Source organism: Seriola dumerili, unplaced genomic scaffold, assembly GCF_002260705.1.
Source record: "Seriola dumerili isolate Sdu_G_001 unplaced genomic scaffold, Sdu_1.0 BDQW01000138.1, whole genome shotgun sequence".
Lineage (NCBI taxonomy): Eukaryota > Metazoa > Chordata > Actinopteri > Carangiformes > Carangidae > Seriola > Seriola dumerili.
The window spans coordinates 15728495-15749037 of record NW_019174393.1 but is presented as its reverse complement, the minus strand read 5'-3'; the positions used below and the strand labels follow the sequence as shown (position 1 = coordinate 15749037).

Sequence of the window (20543 nt, the reverse complement as noted above, 5' to 3'; positions counted from 1 at the left end):
CATCCAGTGTGATTGGCCAGAAACAGTACCATTGTAGTGGAGACAGTGCAGCAAGGGAAACCTAGGATACATCATTGGTTTAACTTTTGACCACACTTCACTTCCTTATTGTTTTGGGGAGCCCATCAGAAGTGCTGGCAGGGCACTGGACCTCATGACTGCTTACTGTCTGTCAGCGTCTCGATCTGTCAGCTAAAAGCTGCACTAAACAATCACAGCTGAGCACAGATGGTTCTCATAAATGTTACAGACCAGAAAACAAGCATCAAATAAATTCAAATGGACTCTTACTACAGGACTGACCTCGGTAAAATAACACCACTAACATTTGAGGTTGCCCGTAAAGTTAGGTTAAATGATTTCACCTCAAAAAAAAAAAAAAAAAAAGAAGAAAAAGAAATGGGATGATAACAAGCTCCAAATGGCAACAAGTGATCACTGAGAAACCTGAACGTTTTGACACTTGAACTTTAGCATCAGTAGTTTGCACATGAACCCTGCTGGTTAGTGGAAAGTGGGGGGGGGGGCTCTGTTTTGTTGGCTCTCATGCATATGAGGACGCACATTCACAACGCAGCACACATCCCAGCTAGTGCTTCCGCCATGAGCCACCATGAGCCACCATGAGCCACCATGAGCCACCATGCACCAGGAAGCGCAGCAGTGTGCCTGCAAAGGCGGGTAAGAAGATGACTGCAGGCGCGTAAACACGGCGGGGAACCATGCGGGTCAACCAAAATATACAGTTTATGTGAAGCAAAACCTGCTTTGCCAGTGTTTTACGTTGAGCGCGATTGATTCAGGCTCATAGGGACTCAAGGATTCAAACACAGTATTTTATTGAGTAACACTGAATGTAATCAGAAAAGTCCACAGGGCACCTTTGTTTAGAGTATGGTTTGGATTTACTCTTGTGAAACTAAATGGATCTTCCTGTGGAGACAAAAGTGACTATAACATCCTCCAGAAACTGGTACAAAGTAACAATGTGTTTCTGGTGAACAGATGTAATTTTACATTTAAAAAAAGACTTTGCTTATTCACTATTGCACATACATGAAGGTTTTGGAACTTGTGAGAGAATCGAACCAGCAGCAGTTGAGATATGACGAATTGTAGTCCTAAGTATGCTTCAACCTCTATTTCCCATAATGCAACTCATTAGCGTGTTCTCTCTGCTGGGTGGACACACACCTCTTTCAAAGTCTACATGCTCAGTTTATGACGCAGGCTCTTTGATTAAAAAATGAAATAAAATTGTATTCTCTAAGCCAACGTGGTGTCAGCTGACTTGACTGTTTTTGTGGTCTAAATAATTAAAGGTTCCATATATTATAAAGGTAGATGTCCATGTGTTGTTTGATTATAAAGCAGGTCTAGGTTCTATATTAATACTGTGAAAGTATCAAAGCGCTCAGTCCACAGAGAAATGCACACAGCCTGTATTCAGAAACTGAGCCTTGAAACCAGCCGTCAGGACTTCTGTAACTTTGTGATGTCACAACAAAGCAGTCACTGCTCTTCGCCATGCCCCAAGCCCCGCCCAATCACAACTATATCTTCTTATGAATCAACACCTCAAATGAAACACAGGAAGTGTAAAATATGGGACCTTTTAAAAAGTGGAAATGTGTTGCTTTGACGTGAAATTGGCGGACTGTCCTTTAAAGGTTTTGCCAAATGTGGCATTAAACTCCGTAAACTCACAGTACTGATGCAGCAGCAGGTGAGCATGTCACCACTGACAGGCCACAGTATGAGGGTCTCATCATAACGGAGTGGAAATGTGTTCGTGTTTATCCGAGCCATCGCACTTTGAGCTGAGGAGTTGATCTAATGAGTGAAACCAGCTGCTGAAGCGTTGGAGCGGCAAAGCGAACTCGCAGCCTCCTAACCCTCTGTGCCACTTGTTTCTCTCTCTCTCTCTCTCCCTCTCTCTTTGTCTCTCTCTCTCTCTCTCTGTCGGGTCCGTCGGATAAACGAGTGCAGCAGTGTTGACACACGCCTGTTTAGTCCGTGTGTGACAGAGAGGTGAAGAAATAGAAGACGACAGCCTCTGTCCACTACAGGACACACAGACAAAACAAGACTGGCCGCAGTGTCAGATGTCTGCGCTTTTGCTCGGAGGATGAAGGAAAATAATCCATTACTGCTTTGATGTGGTTTCCATTATATCCTGCATCTGACAAGGTCCACTCTGACTCTGTTTACACACACACACACACACACACACACACACACACACACACACACACACACACACTGAACAGGGGGTTTGTGCTTTTTCTTCCTTCGTCTTTTAATCAGTTTTCTGCTTCTCCCCAAGCACTTTGTGACATATTTGTTTCTGGAAAGCACTCTAGAGTTACATTTAAGTAAACCTGACTTTATATCACACCAACACTTAAATGCACAACGTCTCCACAGGCCTGACACGGAGCCTCAGGAGGACAGTGAAACAGAGACTGAACACAGGAGTGGGCTGACAACTGAGAACTGTGTGATCTGAACACTCGCACGGGGCGGACCGGGAGAGAGCGAGCAGTAATAGGTTATAATAACCAACCCAAATCAGCCGCAGAGATCAGGGGAGCTAATCCAGTGTCAGGACTAATAGAATCACAGACACAGGAATAGACTGCAGGGCTCAACAGTGGCTTTGACCTTGCTTCAGTGTGTGTGTGTGTGTGTGTGTGTGTGTGTGTGTGTCTGTGTGTGTATTATGGTAGTATTTAATGGATTAATGGTCGAGGGACCATGGTTAGATTACTGCCCGGGGAAAATGGGCAAAGTGGGTAACCGTCCCTGGACCCTAGAACTGAAAGGGCCCCACAAAACTCAAGGCTCAAGGCTGACTGTGTTTGCGTTTTAGAGAAAAGGCAGACAACTGATCTCAGATGAGATGTATTGATGACAAGATTACTCCAGTTGGAGAGATCTTCAACACGAGCACCTGATCTCAACAGTCGGTAAAAATCAGTTTGTTTGCGTCCGGCTGGCGGTCGAGTTTAACGAGGGTCGGAGTTCAGTGAACCCATGCTCCTCATTACAGTTGATGCGCCATTATCATTTATGTCAGGAGCTTAGACCCCAGTATACCTGCTTGCGGATCTAGTTTAATTGCAAATTTTAAGTTGGGTTCTGCTTTAGTACCTGATCTTGAAGAAGGTTCATATGTCAAAATCTATTTGAAGACATTCTAAGATTTGCTTTTTTGTCGCATATTCCTTCTTTTTTTTTTAAGTTAACTTTTAGGGCATTTTTGCTTTTATTGTTACAGCACAGTAGGAGAGAGAGAGAGAGAGAGAGAGAGCGGGATGACATGCAGCAAAGGGCCGCGGGTCGGACTGGAACCCGCTGCCGCTGCGTTTGGGACTAAGCCCATGTGGTAGGCGCTCTACCAGGTGAGCCACCGAGGCGCGCTGATGTTATATATTCCTGACTGAATGTGTTTAATCAAATTAACACACAGCAGATCAATCATAGAAAAAACTGTACACACCGCACATATAGTCTGAGGAGAGGCGCATTAATAGAGGCTCTGCCGCTCATTTTTAACCATGAGGCCTCTTCATGTGGCCAGAGACACAGCATTATTTATAGTGTTATAACAACTATCAACTATAACATCTTTTATTTATTTCATTTTTTGTTTCCTTTAAACTTTTGACATCCTTTAATATCCATTAATTAGCTCTCAGACCGTGGTAGAAGAGTCTAACGCGTCTTCACCGCAATGTGTCACATGCAGCGCACATGATCAGCCGTCGCCCGAGTGATGAAAGAATGAGCTGCACTAAATTTTCACAAGCGTGTCAACAACAACTTCAGACAGTTACTGAGCTTCTGGAACAAAAGTCATGATGAATTTATTCTCGATAGGATCTGCTCTGCTGTTTTTGTTCTCCCAGGCTCTGTTTGTCATCTGACTGTCATCCTGAAGTGAGTTTTTCTTTTTTTTTTTCCCCTATGGTTCAAGGAAAGATGGTGGAAATTACAGCCAGACTGACAACTACACTGATAACTACATTATGCTATTATTATTTCTAACACCAACGAAAAGTTAGCTTATGGTGGCTAATGTTAACCAGATATTTGCTAACAGACATTACAGAATCAGTTCACTGACTTCCTGACTCTTCTCAACTCACCCTGCTGTAACACTACCCTTTACCATTTACCATCATCCCATAACTACCTCCACCAAGGAGGTTATGTTTTCACTCTGTCTGTTTGTCGGCAGTATTACTCAAAAAATACTGAACCGATTTGCACCGAACTCGGTGGGGGGCTGGAGCCTGGACCAGGGACGAACCCATTAAATTTGGATTTGGATTTGAATTTGAATTTTTTTCCTCTGGAGTCTGGTGTATGTTGTTTGTCATTGCTCTTGGCGGAGGTCTGCGCTCTCTCAGTGCTGCTCTAGTTTATTATAACCATTGGGCCACATGTTTATGTAAAGTTACACATGCTCGGATCACCAAATGTTCTCACAAAGATCAGACTTCTGAGGACATTACTCCAACATGAGAACGTTTGACTGTTCCTCACTAGTCAAGTCACTATTTTTTCATTTAAATAGCATATATAAAAACATCAGGAGTTAAACCTAAATACTTTATGTGGAAGATGCAATACAAGAATACATAAAGGGTTAAACTAGGTACACTACAGTTATAACGTAACTTTTCCACATTAAAATATCTTAAAAATGACTAGACCCATGTTATATATGTTGTTGAATTGTGCACTTACATTATCCCAAATGTTTCCAGCACTTTTCAAACCTGGAGAAATCTGTGATTTTAATCATATTAACACTCTGTTTCATTTGGTCGCTTGTCGATGACATCATATCTCCTATGTGGATGTGTCAGTGTTGTGGTTGTCTGCAAGCAGCTCAACATTGACTTTTATCCAGTTTTAAGCCACATCTTTTAAGATGACACTTTTGAAACCGCAGTTGTTTTCAACTATGTGTTTTAAACAGAAGGATTTTAGTCATCAGATGGATGACTGGATCTTAAATTATCAGAGAAACAAGCCAAGTAAATGCTGACAGCTCAGCTTTGAGTGCACCGAACTGCATCGATGAATCACTGATTTTTAATGTGAAACTGCTTTATCCAGTGTTTCTGCCTGTTTTAATCCCCTGGTCTGTTTGTTCTGGATAAAAGAACATCTCTGTGGATAATTGAGCTGGTAGTAAAAAAAAAACCTCCTGAACGCCTGGATCATAAATTATCAGAGAAACAATCAAAACAAAGGTTAGCGATAGTCTCAGCTCCCTGCCCCTCCCTCGACGCCCTATGTCTGCCGTATAGCGTCGACGAAAAACTGACTTTTAATGTCAAACTGCTTTATTCAGTGTTTTTACTGGTTAGAATCACCTGGTCTGTTCCTTCTAGAGAGGAGGAGACCTCTGCGGATAATTCAGCTCCTGGTAAAAACCTCCTGAATGACTGACGCTGAAGGAGTGGGGGAATGGGGAAGACAACAACTCCCATGATCCCACGCTACTTCACAACGTCACCGAACACCGTCTTTTGTTACTGTTTTCATTGAGAGACCCCGAGCGGTAGAAGTTACAGACTGTGAGTTCAAGATTATAGGGTCAGGTTCAAGTTTAGGTGAGTGTAAAGGTTTCAGTATGAATGATGTCACCATAAGTAAAGTCAATTCAAACATATGTGTCTGTTTGTGCCAGTTCTAAAAAACACCTGCAGTAACTGTGCTGTCAGGTTCTTTGGATAAAAGCATCCCTCAACCAATTCAATCTATATGTTACATGACTGTGGACATGTATGTGTTAACACTGTAAAACACTTTGTGTCTGACATTCATCAATATTTCAAGATGTTTCAGGTTCTAACTATTTCAGGGCAGCAGTCTTACGATGAGTCATAGCTTTAACGGGAGCACCTAGATTGCTTTATGTGTTGTGTGCTGGAGAACAGTATCCTGTCCTCCACTACTTTTCAGAGACATCAGATTTATTTATTCAAGTTTTTTTTTTGTGTCGTGTTGTTTTTGGTTCTCATCTAAAAAATCTCTTGAAGTGAGATACACAGTGTTCAAGCAGCGGCAAGTGAGCTTTCTACTCAGGAACACGGATATCATACGTTTAATCTCTTATCAGGCGATATCTATTTGATCTCTGACAGCAGGTAGCATCACATGACAGATGATTAATGATCTCTCAACTGTTTGGCTCTAGACTATTTGGTTTTATTTTTGGTTTGCCAATAGAGGGATTTCTACATTTTCTGGCTTTGCAGCATCTCAGAATTAGTTACTGTTGAGAAGCAAACTTATTTCCTTCTACCACAAACTGTGAAGCGATGACGAGCTATTGTATAAAGATATGCGGGGTTGCCTTCCAAAAACACATTACAGTAAATACTACACCTGAAAATACACAGTAAGTCAAAACAGATGTTTAAATGGCAAAAACACATCTCTTACTCAAAGTTCCTGGCAAGCTCTCAATGTCAAATTAGCATTTTCTCAAGCTCAGTGTCTTGGCGTCTACTTTTCCTGGGCCAGCGATCACTTCAGAAGAAGGAATGTCCGTTTTTCAGAAGGGACTCAACTTTTTTTGGAATTTATATTCTTCACTTAAAACATGACAACATTCTCCATCCAAACCAGCACTTAAGCACTCTAACATCAAAGCAAACAAATTGGCCGGGCCTTAATCATCTGGTCATGCGTGGACACATCATGAATCCTGTCACACCACGAGGAATAACTGAAAAGAATAATGAGCAACTGTGACAAAAGAAGCCACATTTCCGCTTCAATACAAGCTTTGATACAAGCATTTAGACCGTGTCTAAAGTGAGGACTGTGTCCAAAAACCAACCATGGTGCTATTTGTCTTTCTGTTTTTTTTACTCGGGCTTCTCCTGTTCGGTCCTCAGCGGCCAAAACTGTGATTGATCTGCTCAGTTGAATTTATTTTCAAGTTCAGATTTCAGTCCCAACTGGAGTAGAAAGTTGTGATGGTCGCAAGGCAATGTGGAGTGTAAAGATAGTCAAAATGTAACATACCAAACTCCTTTTAGCCATGCTATGGTGTGGCTCTATGGTTGGCGTTGTCGGTGGGTCTGTCCGTCGGTTTGCTTGGTCCTTACTTAAAGATCTCGACAACTGTTTGGTGGATTGTCGTGTAATTTCGTGCAGGCATTCATAGTCCCCAGAGGTTGAATCCTAATGACTATAGTGACTTTTTATTCAGTGCCACCATGAGGTTGATTTTTGTGGTCCAGTGTAGAGTGCAGCTCCACTCGCGTGTTACTGTCGGAACCCAACCTGAGTTTGACAGAGTAGTAACCGAGCCCGACCTGAACCTGAAAGGCTGTTCTGTTGAGTCCAATGCAGTTGGTTCGTGTTACCCTGTCACGCAGTTGTTGTTGTTGTTGTTGTTGTTACCATGCTCACAGCTTGTTCACCCTGATTACACATGTGGGAATCTTGTAACTGACCGTTAAAAGCCCGAAATGACCGAACCCTGAATATTTCAAAATTTTTGTCAGAATCCAGCTCCATCTTGACAACTGTTGGATAGATCACCATGAAACTTACCTACATATATTCAAAGTCCCTAGAGATTCATTCTAATGACTTTCATGATCCCCTGACATAGTTGTCCCAGCAAAGCCTATATTTGTTTATATTTGTTTACATTTTGTCGAATTGACACCATTACAAGTCTGCAGAATGAGCTACTAGCAGTTCCTGTTTGCAGTGTGCACATGTACTGTATGTACAGTACAGTGTCACTGTTTTACTTACTGAAGAAAAGTTCAAAATGTGACAACTCTCAGTGAAGTTATAAGGAGCGCTTTGTTTCTAACATTTCTGTACATTAGCTGTACTTTATGCTTAGAGCTCGTTTCCAAACATTACCTTGTTAACACGGCTGTGTTTATAACATATAAACATAAATTCTGTGCAGTGTGAGGAAAGTAAAACTACTGTAGCATGCTGCACTGGAGCATCTGTGTTTCTGTCCCATTCTCTCACTGGTTGAATTCCACTCTGTATGCTACCAAGTTTGACTTTTTACCACATTTCATGCAAATAATATACAGAAGAGATGACAGGTATGCAGGCATGATATGTCCTCACTGTGAAAGTACATTAATAATGATGTAAGTGAAAGGTAAATACGAGTGAAAACAGCCAAGGCTATTATCGTTAACTTACAAATAATGAAAATTAAACCTGAAAAAATATTTTCATTAACTGAAATGAAAATTAAAATGAGGCTTTATAAAACTGAAACTGTATTGTGTGTTTACAAAACTAATTAAAATAAACTAAAATCATAGAAAAAATGTCTTTAGTTTTCATCTTAGTCAATTTATTTTATACAAAAGCAGAGCATTTTGATCAGACATGAAATCTATCTTCCAATTCTTTAGCTGTGCAGATGGAGCAGTATCTCACAGCTGATTGGCTCTCAGTGTACGGCCGGTGCATGTGCACTTTAAGTGTCCAAAACATTCACTGTATCAGTGATGTCAAGTAGTTGCTGTGTCCAATAGCAAATCTCCAATAGTACAAAAATCACTGAAACTAAAAAAAAACGAAACTAAAACTAAGCATTTTCAAAAAATAAAAACTAAACAAGCAAACCTGCTTTGCTTCAAAATAATTAAACCAAAATTGAAAACCAAAGGTCGAAGCTATTATAACCTTGCTGTCAGCTATTGTAGTTTGGAATATCATCAGTGTTTGATACAAAATGGCACTAATTTACTCCAATTATTTTCCTTTTTAAGAGCTGCAAGTAACTTCTAGTACAAAAGAAGTCTGACAGTCTAATCCCTGATTTATGGTTTGTGTTTTGCGGTGGTTATTACACACAACCATATTCACCCCTACCGTCCGTCCTCACGCACTGTGGCAAGAGGTTGTGTTGCTCTGTACCACAAGTGAGCAGTGCAGGGAGCTTTTCTTCCCCTCTGCTTTAACTAATTGTTTTTACTAAACACTGGGCTGCTGTTATTCCAGAGAGATGTCACACTGAAGTCCAACAAGTTCTAAAAATAGTCTCTGTGCATGTATCGCTCATCTGCCCTGCACTTGTGCTTAAAACCACTCAAGCTTTAATGGGAAACAACTGAATAATAAAAGCAGGGTGGTATCAGTTTATTGGGATCAAAAACAGTTTCTACCAAAGTAGAGGAGCCTGCAACATTTGGTCGTGCACAAGAGTAGATTTTGATCTGATAGGAGCTTTTAGAATATTGATTACATTGACTGAGCTAATGCTTTGGGGGAAGGCTAGTCGACAGACTAAACATCCAATCACCCATCAGGCCTGAGCAGGGACATTAAAGAGGCAGGAGTTCCTGACAAGAGAAACTGAGGAATAAACAGCATCCACTTTGAAAAGAGTTTATCAGCGTGCCATAGGTGCCATGCACAGATATTGGATTGGTATTGGATGGAAAACAACTTTATGTAACCCAGCGTTTAGCCGGATGCTCCAATAGCAGCACGCTTGTCTGGATTTGAATGGCACTACTTTACCTCCGCTGCCCGTCCACCATCCCCACACTTGTGTCCCAGTTTCCAACCAGCACATGAACACACCCCACAGACATTACCCCCCAAAAAATGTATTTAAAGTCCCCCTCCCCTCCAGAATTAGCTCTCCCTGTTGTTAGTTCACTTGGATTTTTGAGTGACGCAGAGTTTGACACTAGATTGTTGTTTTTACATTTTCTTGCTGAGGCAGGAAATTTTCTCTGTGTTCACCTTAAATCTGAGTTTAAAGCCCCGTTCAGACAGCAGGGAGGTGGAGAAATAAATATCCACTGTGCTCCTCAGGGGCACTGAAGGATAAAGACACTACATGTGGTGAATCTGAGTCATAAATCCTTCTCCAAGTCATAACTCAGTCACATCGTAACACACAGACATAAAACAAATTGATATAATTCAGCATGACTTGCACTTCCTGGGGGTTTCATTATCTTATTATTAACTCGATTTCTGTTGCAACTAAACCTTCACTAATCCACTTTGAAAGCATAAAATACAGACGCTACAGAACAGAAGATTTTAAAGTTTTCTCCAGTTTCAAAGTAATCCAGTGATAGTTGTCTCTACAATCATGGGTGCACTGCAAACAGGGACTGCAAATAGCTAATTTGGCCTACTTTTAATGGTGCCAAACTGGAAACAAATACAGGAAAGAAAACACAGGGCTCAAAAGAAAATACCAAACCTTACCTGTAGCTGATATTACAACAGCACATTTAATGAGGTTTTATGAGGTCTTTCTCTACTGATGGCTTAAATTTTTTTGTCCTTGTATTGCTTCCCATGAGGCCTATATGTTTCGTATACATACACACTCTTCCTGACTCAATTAACCCCCCCCCCCCCCCCCCCCCCCCTCCGCCTAGAGAAACAAATCCAGTACAAATGGCGCTTAAGACGTGGACATATAGGCAGGACTTTGTGACATCACAACTAGTTTGGAGCCGGTCGCTATTCAAAATGCAGTTTACCCAAATCCGATGTGCTTCCAGTGCACATACACTGAGAATGGACTTTTCGGTGAAGCAGGAGACGTCATAAGATACAAAATATTATTCAAAACAGTGACTTTTTATGTCTTGAAACATTTGTGGAGGGTGACTTTAACTTTGACAAAGGGTACATAAAAAGAACTGTGACGGATTAGTAACTATATCTCAAGCTAATTTCAAACTCTACAACATGACAATGTGTATGTGTGTGTAAACATGGCTACCCGAAAAGTAAAACACATGGTCCATATGTTTGAGACCACTGAGAACATTTCTTCCTTCAACGATTCTTAGTTCTTAGGCAGCCGACGTGAGGTTTAGGATTTTGGCTTCAGGGTAAAGATTAAAGTTGAGATTAGTCTCATGTTGGGGTTAGAGGAAAACCAAACGAGGGGACAAGTAGGGATTGAGTTTGTGTGTGTGAGTGTGTGGTTGAGACACCGGGCAGCAGGTTTCACCCTCAGGCCTTTTTGAACATCTGTCAGCTCAAATATCAAAGGTGGCCACTAACCTGACACATCATTCCACAAAGATGTCACCTATAGGCATCTCATTCTATACGGAGAGAATGAAAATGGCCGCTCCCAAGTATTTGAGCTGTGATTATACAACAGGCACAGACACATTGGGGCTGTGTCCTTTCATCCCAGTAAAGAATTAAAAGCATCAAAAGAGACACCAACACTGACCTTCCTACGTTTTCTTCTAATAACCTATCTACTGCATCAAACCATCTGAGAGGTAAAACAGCCTCTTTGGTAGTATCATCTATGTAAGACAAGGAAGAGACACAACAGTCCTTCAACAAAAACTGGACTGAAACTCACACATTTGAAATACATTTGACTTGACTTCGGCCGAAGTTTCATAGTTTTAACTGGGACACAATAATCATCTTAATGGCTAAAGGGCTGAGATCTTGATCTGATATAATCACCAAATATAATCCTCCACCACATTCAATGAAAATGTGTGCGTAACTTTTTTAGACAGCCAGCTGACAGTCAGACTAACCAACAAGAGCATGTGTACTTTCTTTGGCAGGAATAGCTCAAGCAGTTAAATCCAATAGGTACTGGTCAGCAGTGGAAACTAACTTAGTGCATTTACTCAAAAACATTTTCTATTTCATGCTTTATTATATTTCTGGTCTACTACATGCCAGAGGGAACTGTTGTATTTCTTACTCTACTTATCTGAAAACTGTTGTTTCTAGTTACTTTTTAGATTAAGATTTTACAATAAAGATCCAATGAATTGTAAAAGGTAAAACCAGTGGCTCCCAAACTCCATCTCTCTCCTGTTAGTTTTGTTACATCTGTTAGGGTGGGACAGTTCACACAGTCATCACTGTTATTAGTGCACCGAGTTTGATGACATCACTTAAAGCCCACCCAACAGAGTCCAATCAGCTTCAACCTGACTAATCCATCTTGTCAGTAGAGTAATTGAAAACACCTGTGTGGGTGTGCAGGGCCTTTAAGCAAAGGAAGAGAACAGTTTTTCCACCACTGGTATTGATACAGGAAGCACACTAATATTCTAATAATAATTACAATAATAATAATTAATAATAACTTTGCAGCGTCTATTAATACGTTCATTGGTAACTTGATTAAAATGACATAAAATACAAGAACAAACAGTTGGAAATTAACCCACAATGTTGAACATTAAAATCACTTCAACAGCTGAGATGCATTTGAATAAGCTAACTATATTAACTACAAAAATTAAAGGTCCTTTTCCTGTGTTTTATTTGAAGTGTTGATCCATTAGAAGATATATTTTCTGGTTTTAAGAACCAAAAACAATTTCAATGTAGTTTTACATCCTCTCTCAGGCTTCTCCTGGGAGCTCTACTAACAACAGGTCAGTGAGCCAATAAGAAGAGAGGAGGCTCTGAGCCCCTCTTCTGATTGGCTGACTGTTTTCTGAGTGATCCAACAAATAGGTAAATCAGGTAAACACTCAGAGAAACCAAATCCTGCAAGGTTGGATGGTGGGTCCAGGTGGCGGGGCTTGGGGCGGGGCTGAGAGCGGTGACTGCTTTGTTGTGACATCACAAAGTTACAGAATTTTCACTTTTTCATTTAGGGTTAAAGTTCTGCATAATTGAGGGCATGGCCTCTTTGGGTGACAGGTGGGTGAGTGTATGCTTGCCGTAAACCAGCATGCACCAAAGTCTCAGCTCCACACACGCACCACCTGTTTGCCCATTTTTGAATTAGCCAGGAGTTAGGGGCAGAGTCAGGCACTGCCAAGATGGCGATGGCACAGCAGCTCCCTCTTAGCTTCAAAACTGCTCTTTAGAAACCTGAGGGTGGTGTCATAGAGGCTACTGGTTTAAATACAATCCAGCTACATCACATCCAGACGGAATCAAGCTTGACATTTGGGTTAATGTGGAGGAATGGTCACAGATTCACACCGACACACTGTCGCTGTCCAGTGGAAACCATGTATCTCTAAATTTAATGATAATGAATCTTTCATATGAACTGGGGGAGTAAGTTTTCATGTGTGGGTTGAGAAATGTCTTGTTCTTCTCGAGCTAATTAATCATTTAAAACTCAGTTGACTTTTCTGAAAAATGCATTGTCACAAACCCAGGCTGTTGTTTCTCTTAGCTCGTGAAAAGTGGACATTTTGGAAATACAGTTTTCACAGGACAGTGTAACAGATAAAAAGCTAGGTTTTAATTAATCTGACTAAATGAAAGATAAATAGAAAGCTTGTACGGGAATGTGACACGGTCAGCTCTATCAGTGATCAGCTGTATCAGGATGGGCATGTTATCAGGAGGTCACTGAGGCTACCTTTTAATGTGGAAACAGAGAGAATGGAAAGAAAAACCGGCTGGGAGGGAGACTCAGAAATGGAGAGGGGGGGGTGTAAAGACAGAGAGAGGGAAGGGGGGAAAAAACGAGGAACATAAAGATCCAGATGGTGGATGTGAGGGAGATAAAGAAAATTGTTGAGACAGAAGTGAGGCAGATTAGCGGGTCAAAATGGACAGAAAGAGGAGAACTGAGCTGTCATATGACTGAACTGCTGGGAACGCTGGGCCTCACCTTGAAACCACATGATCTCTATCTGCCTCACAGGGAAATGTAGGTAAGACAATAAAAACAGACAAGGAGAGAAAGTTTCATTTCGTCAGGACTACAGTTTAGATTTAGCATCGTTTACATCAAGGTAAGAGGCGGGGTCAAAGTTTAAATGAATGAATATCCTAAATGAATGTCCTGACATGTATATGTGTGAGCACTGCACTCCTCTGCACTGTGCTGTCTCTGCTCCACACGGCAGAGAGGGCCGCCTGCGCCTCATCCACATCCTCACAGTATGTTTTGCTCTAACCAGCCATAAGAATGTGCGGCGTATAAACACTCGGCTAAATGTGTAAACCATCTCGGAGCAGGCTGGGCTGTGGATCTGCAATCATATAGAATGAGAGGCACAGCTAGAAGAACAACTGAAGTGTGTGTGTGTGTGTGTGGGGGGGGTGGGGGTGCTCCAAAATACAGGCTGAACTCACCAACATCTTTCCAATCTCATCCATTTGGAATGAAACATCACGGGCCAACTCCTGCTCATACTTCTATCTAGAAGTATATTACGTCTCTTTTTGACTTCAGTACCCACAAATCCTGTAAGCTCATGTTCAACAGCTTAGCTCGTCTGAAGAGCAGCTACAAAAGCCTGAACACGGTTCAGATGCTTGACCCTCACCCTGACACCACATTTAACACAAATCTATTAGAGAAGCACTTGAGCGCCACTTGACTTTAATTACAAAACGCTTTTGAGAAGCAGAAACAACGTGCAAGTAGCATGAAGTGCTTTTGGAGCTGCAGAGTGATGGATGGGACTTCTATGACAACAACAACAACAAGAGTTACTGCCGGTGCTTCTGTCGGTGACGTGGGTCGAAACGCCAGAAATTCAAAGTCGAAATATGGCAAAAAAAAAAAAAATCTTTTTCTGCAAGTTGGTGTATTGATAAAAAAAACAATATGCGTGAAGTGCAAAGGAACCTGACTTAGTGAATATCTGCTGTTATGTTCACATTATTAGTGACACCTGTGCTTTTCCTAAATCAGTGTCTGCTGTGGAAAAGGCCCATTATATAAAATACACAGTTCACAATCCAAGACTCGCACTCACTCTCACGCATCATCCTTTTCCTCCTTCAGTTTTGTATATTAAGTGTTTCAAATGTCTCTTAAATAAATGTTTGACTGTAGCCGTTTGAGCGGATGATCTCTAAGTCCACGATTTAAGATTTTCACTACATGCTCTAAACTCAAATGCAGCTGCTACGAAGCCAGAAGACAAAAGCGTTCATGAATTTGCAGATCTGAATCTTACATCAGAGCGCCCTCGAGCCACAGGTGAACTGGTTGACAAATCGCAGCTCTGCTCACCTCACCTGTAACTTAACATCTCCTACAGTCTGAGTTCTGCCAGCTGGTGACAGACCGGGCCACAGTTTGCTGGTAGGCCCCATCCACCACCTTCTGTGTGTTGTAGATAGACCCTGACACGTCCAAGTTCCCATTAGATTACATGCAACCAGTGATGGAAGCATACTTTAAATATGTGTGTAAGTCTGTGGCAGATTAGATTTGTTTAGGAGTACGCACCGCGTGAGCACTATATAAACTTTAATAATTAGCGTATCGGCCTGAATATAACCACCTGTCTTTGGAGAACGACAGTACATTTTGAACGTATGAAACTCTTTCAGACTGATCCTGCAGGGAGATATTCTCATTTTCAAAGCCTTAAGAGAAAAACACGAAATACTTTCATCAAGGCAGAAAACTAAATTCAACCAAAACCAGCTGACATACAGTAACTTTGCAGTACTTTCAGGACCCTTCAAGGCCCCCTGGACAGTTGCCCGTGGAAATCTTACTCACTCTCACTGCTCTTGTTGAGTTGAGATGAGGTTTTCTGTGCGTTTTGGTCTTAAAGGTTCCTGCCGCAGGTCAGACACTTCTCTAACATCAGTGATCTCCTCCTGACTGTCTCGGATTCTGTGACACGATCAAAGTGGATTTGCTATTCTGGGGAAGATTTAATTGTAAAACTTCTGGAAATGTGGAAATGTGGGCTGTAAATTGAGTTACACGCAATGACACGGCAGAGAAGAGAAGAGGCGAAGAAATGTGAAACAGCATGTGTTGACCGAACAGATTTCCAGAAAAGGGAGGTTCGAGGACGCTAGTACTTCCAGTCAGTCCCTCTGGAGGTGTCATGAACTAAAATTAATGAAACATCTGTGATGGGATAACACCAGCGATCCACCCTTTATCTCTAAGCCTCCGGCCGCTGCTCTGATCCGCTCACAATTCATCAGTGACCAACATTATTTTGTTGATTTAAACGCACAATATGTCATTTTCTGCCGCTGTGGGTCCCTCAATCAACAATAGTCATGAAGTAGCGTGGGATCATGGGAGTTGTTGTCTTCACCACCGTTAGGATTCCTTATATGTCAGTCATTGAGGAGATTTTTGCCTCTTTAAGACAAAAGATCCACAGAGGTCTCCTCCCCTCCAACACAAACAGACCCAGTGATTTAATGTAGCAGAAACTCTGAATGAAGTGGTTCCATGTTAAAGAATCAGTGATTCTCTGAAGCTGTTCAGTGGACACTGGGAGCCGAACTGCTGCTCACATTTGCTCAGCTTTTCTTTCTTTTTTTTGTGATATCTTAAGATCCAGACGCCTGATGACTAAAATCCTTCATCTGGTTAAAATATCCATCAAAAACGACCTGAAAAGATCTGAAAAGTGAATCTTAAAAATGTGACTTATAACTAGATAAAAAGTCAATTTTCACTGACACATGTGTACAGAGGATATGACGTCATTGACAGGCGACCAAATGAAACGTTACCATGATTAAGATCACTGATGTTTCTGGTTTGAAAAGTGCTGGAGACATTTGGGAAAATGTAAGAACACAACTCAACAACATATATCACAAAAGTCTGGCCACTTTTAAATATTTTAACGTGGAAAAGTTCCATATTATAATTTTAAACCTCTAATTAGAAAGGAAAGTTAATAAAGCATACTTTCCCATAATCCCCACCTCACAGGTAGACATATAACTTAACCTGATAGATGTTTGTGCAGTATCATTGAACAGAATCAGTTTGCATTAAACTGCAGTTTAAACTTCAGTCTTTATATTAGACTTTTCTACTCATTCTTATTTTCCTGCCGCTGCTTCCTGAACCTTGATGCTATAAGAGCGATGCTGTTTATTTGTCACCAGGCGACACATCCTGCATCACAGATAGAAGAAAGTGGGCCAACAAACAAAACAGGTAGAAGAAGGGGAGAGTGGAGCAGATAGAGGAGGGGAGGGAGAAAGCACAAAAAGGTTGGAATGCAGAACCAAAAAAGGAACAACAGGAATCTCAGCTAGCAGTTTGTTAAACCACCTGGGAGCCATTTCTGCCCCTTTTTATGCTCATCTTCTTTATGTTCTCCCCATGAGTCCAGCTCCTAATCTGTTCACACCCCTCACTCTTTCCTTTCTCCTTTCTCCTGCAGTAAAACACAAAATGAGCCTTGTTAAACCTTCCAGCTGCACTGCACCCAGAGCTCTAACATGCACGCAACAGCCCACAGCTGTAGGAGTAAGCCTCTCTCAGGCTTTTTTTTTTTTTTTTCTTACTCAAGTGCCCATAAAGGGGACTAACAGAATGGAACTGGTCCTTCTCTCTCGCCTCCTTCGCTGCGTCCTAGTTTCCTTGTCCTGCTGTGTGCCGGAGAGGCTCTGCGTCAAATCCGCCGCTGCAACAGCTGCTTCAGCGGCCTCTGCGCGCACGCACGTACACACACATATAAGTGGACTCCAACAGCAGCAGGAAAGCATCCACTAAAGGCTCAAGACGCCTACTGATGCGCGCCATTATGCAAAGCTGCCTAGACCACATGTCATGTCAGACATACAGACAATCCAAGTTATTTAATCAGACTGGACACACGCACACAGGCAGCACGAGCATTTTTGGGTTATTAGACTATTTGGCTCTAATTCCAGGATAACAAGGTGCAGAATGGATCCACACGCAGACATCAACCCAACCCGGCCTCGTTTTTTCTTTAAACAAGTTCAAAACTTTATTACTTCAGACACATACTCTTGTTCTGGACGTTACTGGCACATGGACTATTTACACCCACTCATTCCAGATACAATATTTTTTTATTTCATTATCATTTGCATCTATCCAAAAAGTCAAATTTGGGTAAGTTTCAGAAGTGAGAGAGGAGCTCTTCGCGCTCAGAGGCAGTCCCCCGGCTCCAGCTCCAGCTCCTGCGCACTGGCTATAGTCTATGTGCATACACAAACAAACATGCACACATGCACACGGGCCAAGGAGTGCACAGGGCGGGAAGGAAGGTTGACTCGACGCAGAGTCCGCCTTTGTGCTGGGAGTTAACTGTGACATATCCTCTTTCACTCCCACTATAACAGCGAGCCGGGGCACAATTAGCGCGGCGGCAATCCAAAGACACAAACTCAACCACATCTAAAGGGGTGATTCCCGTGCGCATCGGGCCAGTTCCGCTCCCTCCAACAGGGAGCGCACGCCTTTGGAAGGAGCAAGGCTCCCGGGTGCAACTGAAAACAGCAGGAGTCTCTTATGTTTGTGTGCGTGAGCGAGCTGTGGAAAGACCCAGCCCTGTTGTCTACCTGTGCACAGAAAGAGAGAGAGAGGGAGAGAGGGAGAGAGAGGCAGGAGAAGTGAGTTTCTCCGCGCTGCTTTGCCTTGAGGCAGCGCACGGCGCGTTGTGTCTCACATTCTGCTGTGTTCAACTTGCCAAAGCTCGAGTTTAGAAGAAGAAATAAGTCCCTGAATACATCACGCACCACCCGTGTTATACCAAACTCAAACATTTAATCCGCCGCACATAAAACCAATTTAGACCCGACTGCGGTGCCAAATTCAGTTTTCCAAAACTTTTTCAAGCTATTCGTGCAAACTGTAACTCCAGCAACTCCGTGTTCATCACAGCATTTGATGCACGTCAAGTACAACTTTGTGAGTTTCTGTCACCTTGAACATGTTGAACAGTTTGGCTCATTCTCTGTCACTCCTTCGTGCCAGAGTCCCCAACAACCGAATAGTTCCTCGGCGAGAAAAAAAAATGCCCCATGAAGCAGCAAATACAAACAAACAAAGGTGTTCCTACCGTAATAAAGGTAACCATAGCATCGGCGGGTTAGTATCCAACAGAGTCGACATGAAGGTGATTAATTTTTAGACAGAATGGCGAAAACTTCCCACTTTCTGAGGGCTGCCGCCTGCCTGTGCGCCACACTGGTTCTGTGTGGAGAGGATCAGGGTGTGCGTAATGCTCTCTCTCTCTCTCTCTCTCTCTCTCTCTCTCTCTCTCTCTCTCTCTCTCTCTCCCTCTCTCTGGACAACATAATCTACGCGGCTCTTTCTGTTACAGGACAGATGGCTCTTGGCGCATGTTACTGCAAAGACCTGCATGCATGCTGCCACTGGCTGTCAGCGGAGCAAGCCTGCTGACATGAATTAGGACATCGAATTAGGAGCGCGTGTGTGCGTGTGCGTGCGTGACTAATGCAACCTTACGTCTTTATGGTCTTTTTGAAGTCCTGGCTGACATTTGGTAGAGACTGAACGTTTAAGTCAAAGAGGCCTGTTGTTTCTTTTAAAGATAAAAAAAAAAAAAAAACCTTAAGTCATTAGCAGGTTTAAAATTAATAGGAATATGATCATCACTAATGATTACACAAGGATATCATTGGAGCAAAGAAGAGAAAAAGAAGCATGTAGTAGATACAGACGGTAAAAGTCAATGCAACATTCCTAAAAAGGAACATTTATAATGATGAAAAGTTATAGACGGACCACCAGACATGTTTTATAGCTTATAAAAATACTCTGCTTTTAGTGATAAATTTGTGTCAGATGTTCTTTCCACAAAAATGTTCAATTACCGTATCAAAGATTCCTAAAATTCAATCTTCTCCCTGTCCTGCACCGAAAGGTCCAGACTCCAGGAATATGCAGGTGCTGCTTGTTTTAAACTACTGGACACAAAATGTCTGCATCTTCACTGCGAAACCCATTCTCAGTGTGTGTGAGCAGCAGCCTTTAACTTTCCACAAAACACTTGTTCAAGTAGCTTATTGGACCAGGATTAGCATCCAAGCCAGTTGTGATGCTTCGAATCATGCTCACATCTTAAACTGAGAAATTGTGGGGAATCACTTTAAAGTGTAAAGGTAAACACTCAGAGAAACCAAACTTGCAATGTTGGATGGTGGGTCCAGGTGGGCGGGGCTTGGGGCGTGGCCGAGAGAGGTGACTGCTTTAATGTAACATCACAAAGTTCCAGAAGTCCTGACGGCTGGTTTTAAGGCTCAGTTTCTGAATACAGGCTGTGTGCATTTCTCCGTGGACTGAGGCTTTGATACTTTCACAGTATTAATATAGAACCTAGACCTGATCTATAATCAAAAATGACATGGAAATCTACTTTTATACAATATGGGACCTTTAACCAAAGCTCAGCAGTAGAGGCGGTAGACAATAAAACACTGATGTAAATACATTTTTGAAGTCATGTGGGTCAGTTTGCAAGGCAATGACAAAGATCTATTTTGTCATTCAGGCAGGAGAGTTTGTTGTGTATGTTATTCTAACCATTCCCCTCATGGTTTGTTTTGGACGGCAATAACAAAATTGTGTTATTGCCTATTGTTTTGTTTGGATGTGAAGATTTGCTGCAATAACCCATCTGACTAGGCCCATCTTTCCACTTTGTGCACACACTAAAGGTTTAATTCGCTGGAGGTGTCCATTTGGACGAACTCTTCTTCTATTTTCGTGTCTGAGCAGATTTTTCAGCCCAAGACATCAAAACAGATTTGGCAGCATCTGTTAGCTGCACATCTGCTCCTGCTTCTTGTCAATTTCAACAGCA

At 42.0% G+C, this 20543-nt stretch overlaps 1 protein-coding gene across 2 annotated transcripts in view; it reads right to left on the bottom strand.

Moving 5' to 3' along the window:
* Window positions 1-18888, bottom strand: part of ntf3 (neurotrophin 3) — a 40621-nt gene extending 21733 nt beyond the window's left edge. Inside the window, exons 1-2 of one of the 2 annotated variants that reach the window (XR_002665246.1) lie at window positions 18777-18864; window positions 16809-16855 (exon numbers count right to left, since the gene is read on the bottom strand). Coding sequence is in view for 1 of the 2 variants with exons in the window: in XM_022749585.1 (XP_022605306.1) it covers window positions 18777-18794 (18 nt within the window). In the remaining variant the exon portion in view is untranslated. Of the gene's footprint in view, window positions 1-16808; window positions 16856-18776 lie in introns of those variants that run through there. The other variant, XM_022749585.1, reaches the window with a different exon arrangement.
* Window positions 18889-20543: the final 1655 nt, after the last annotated feature.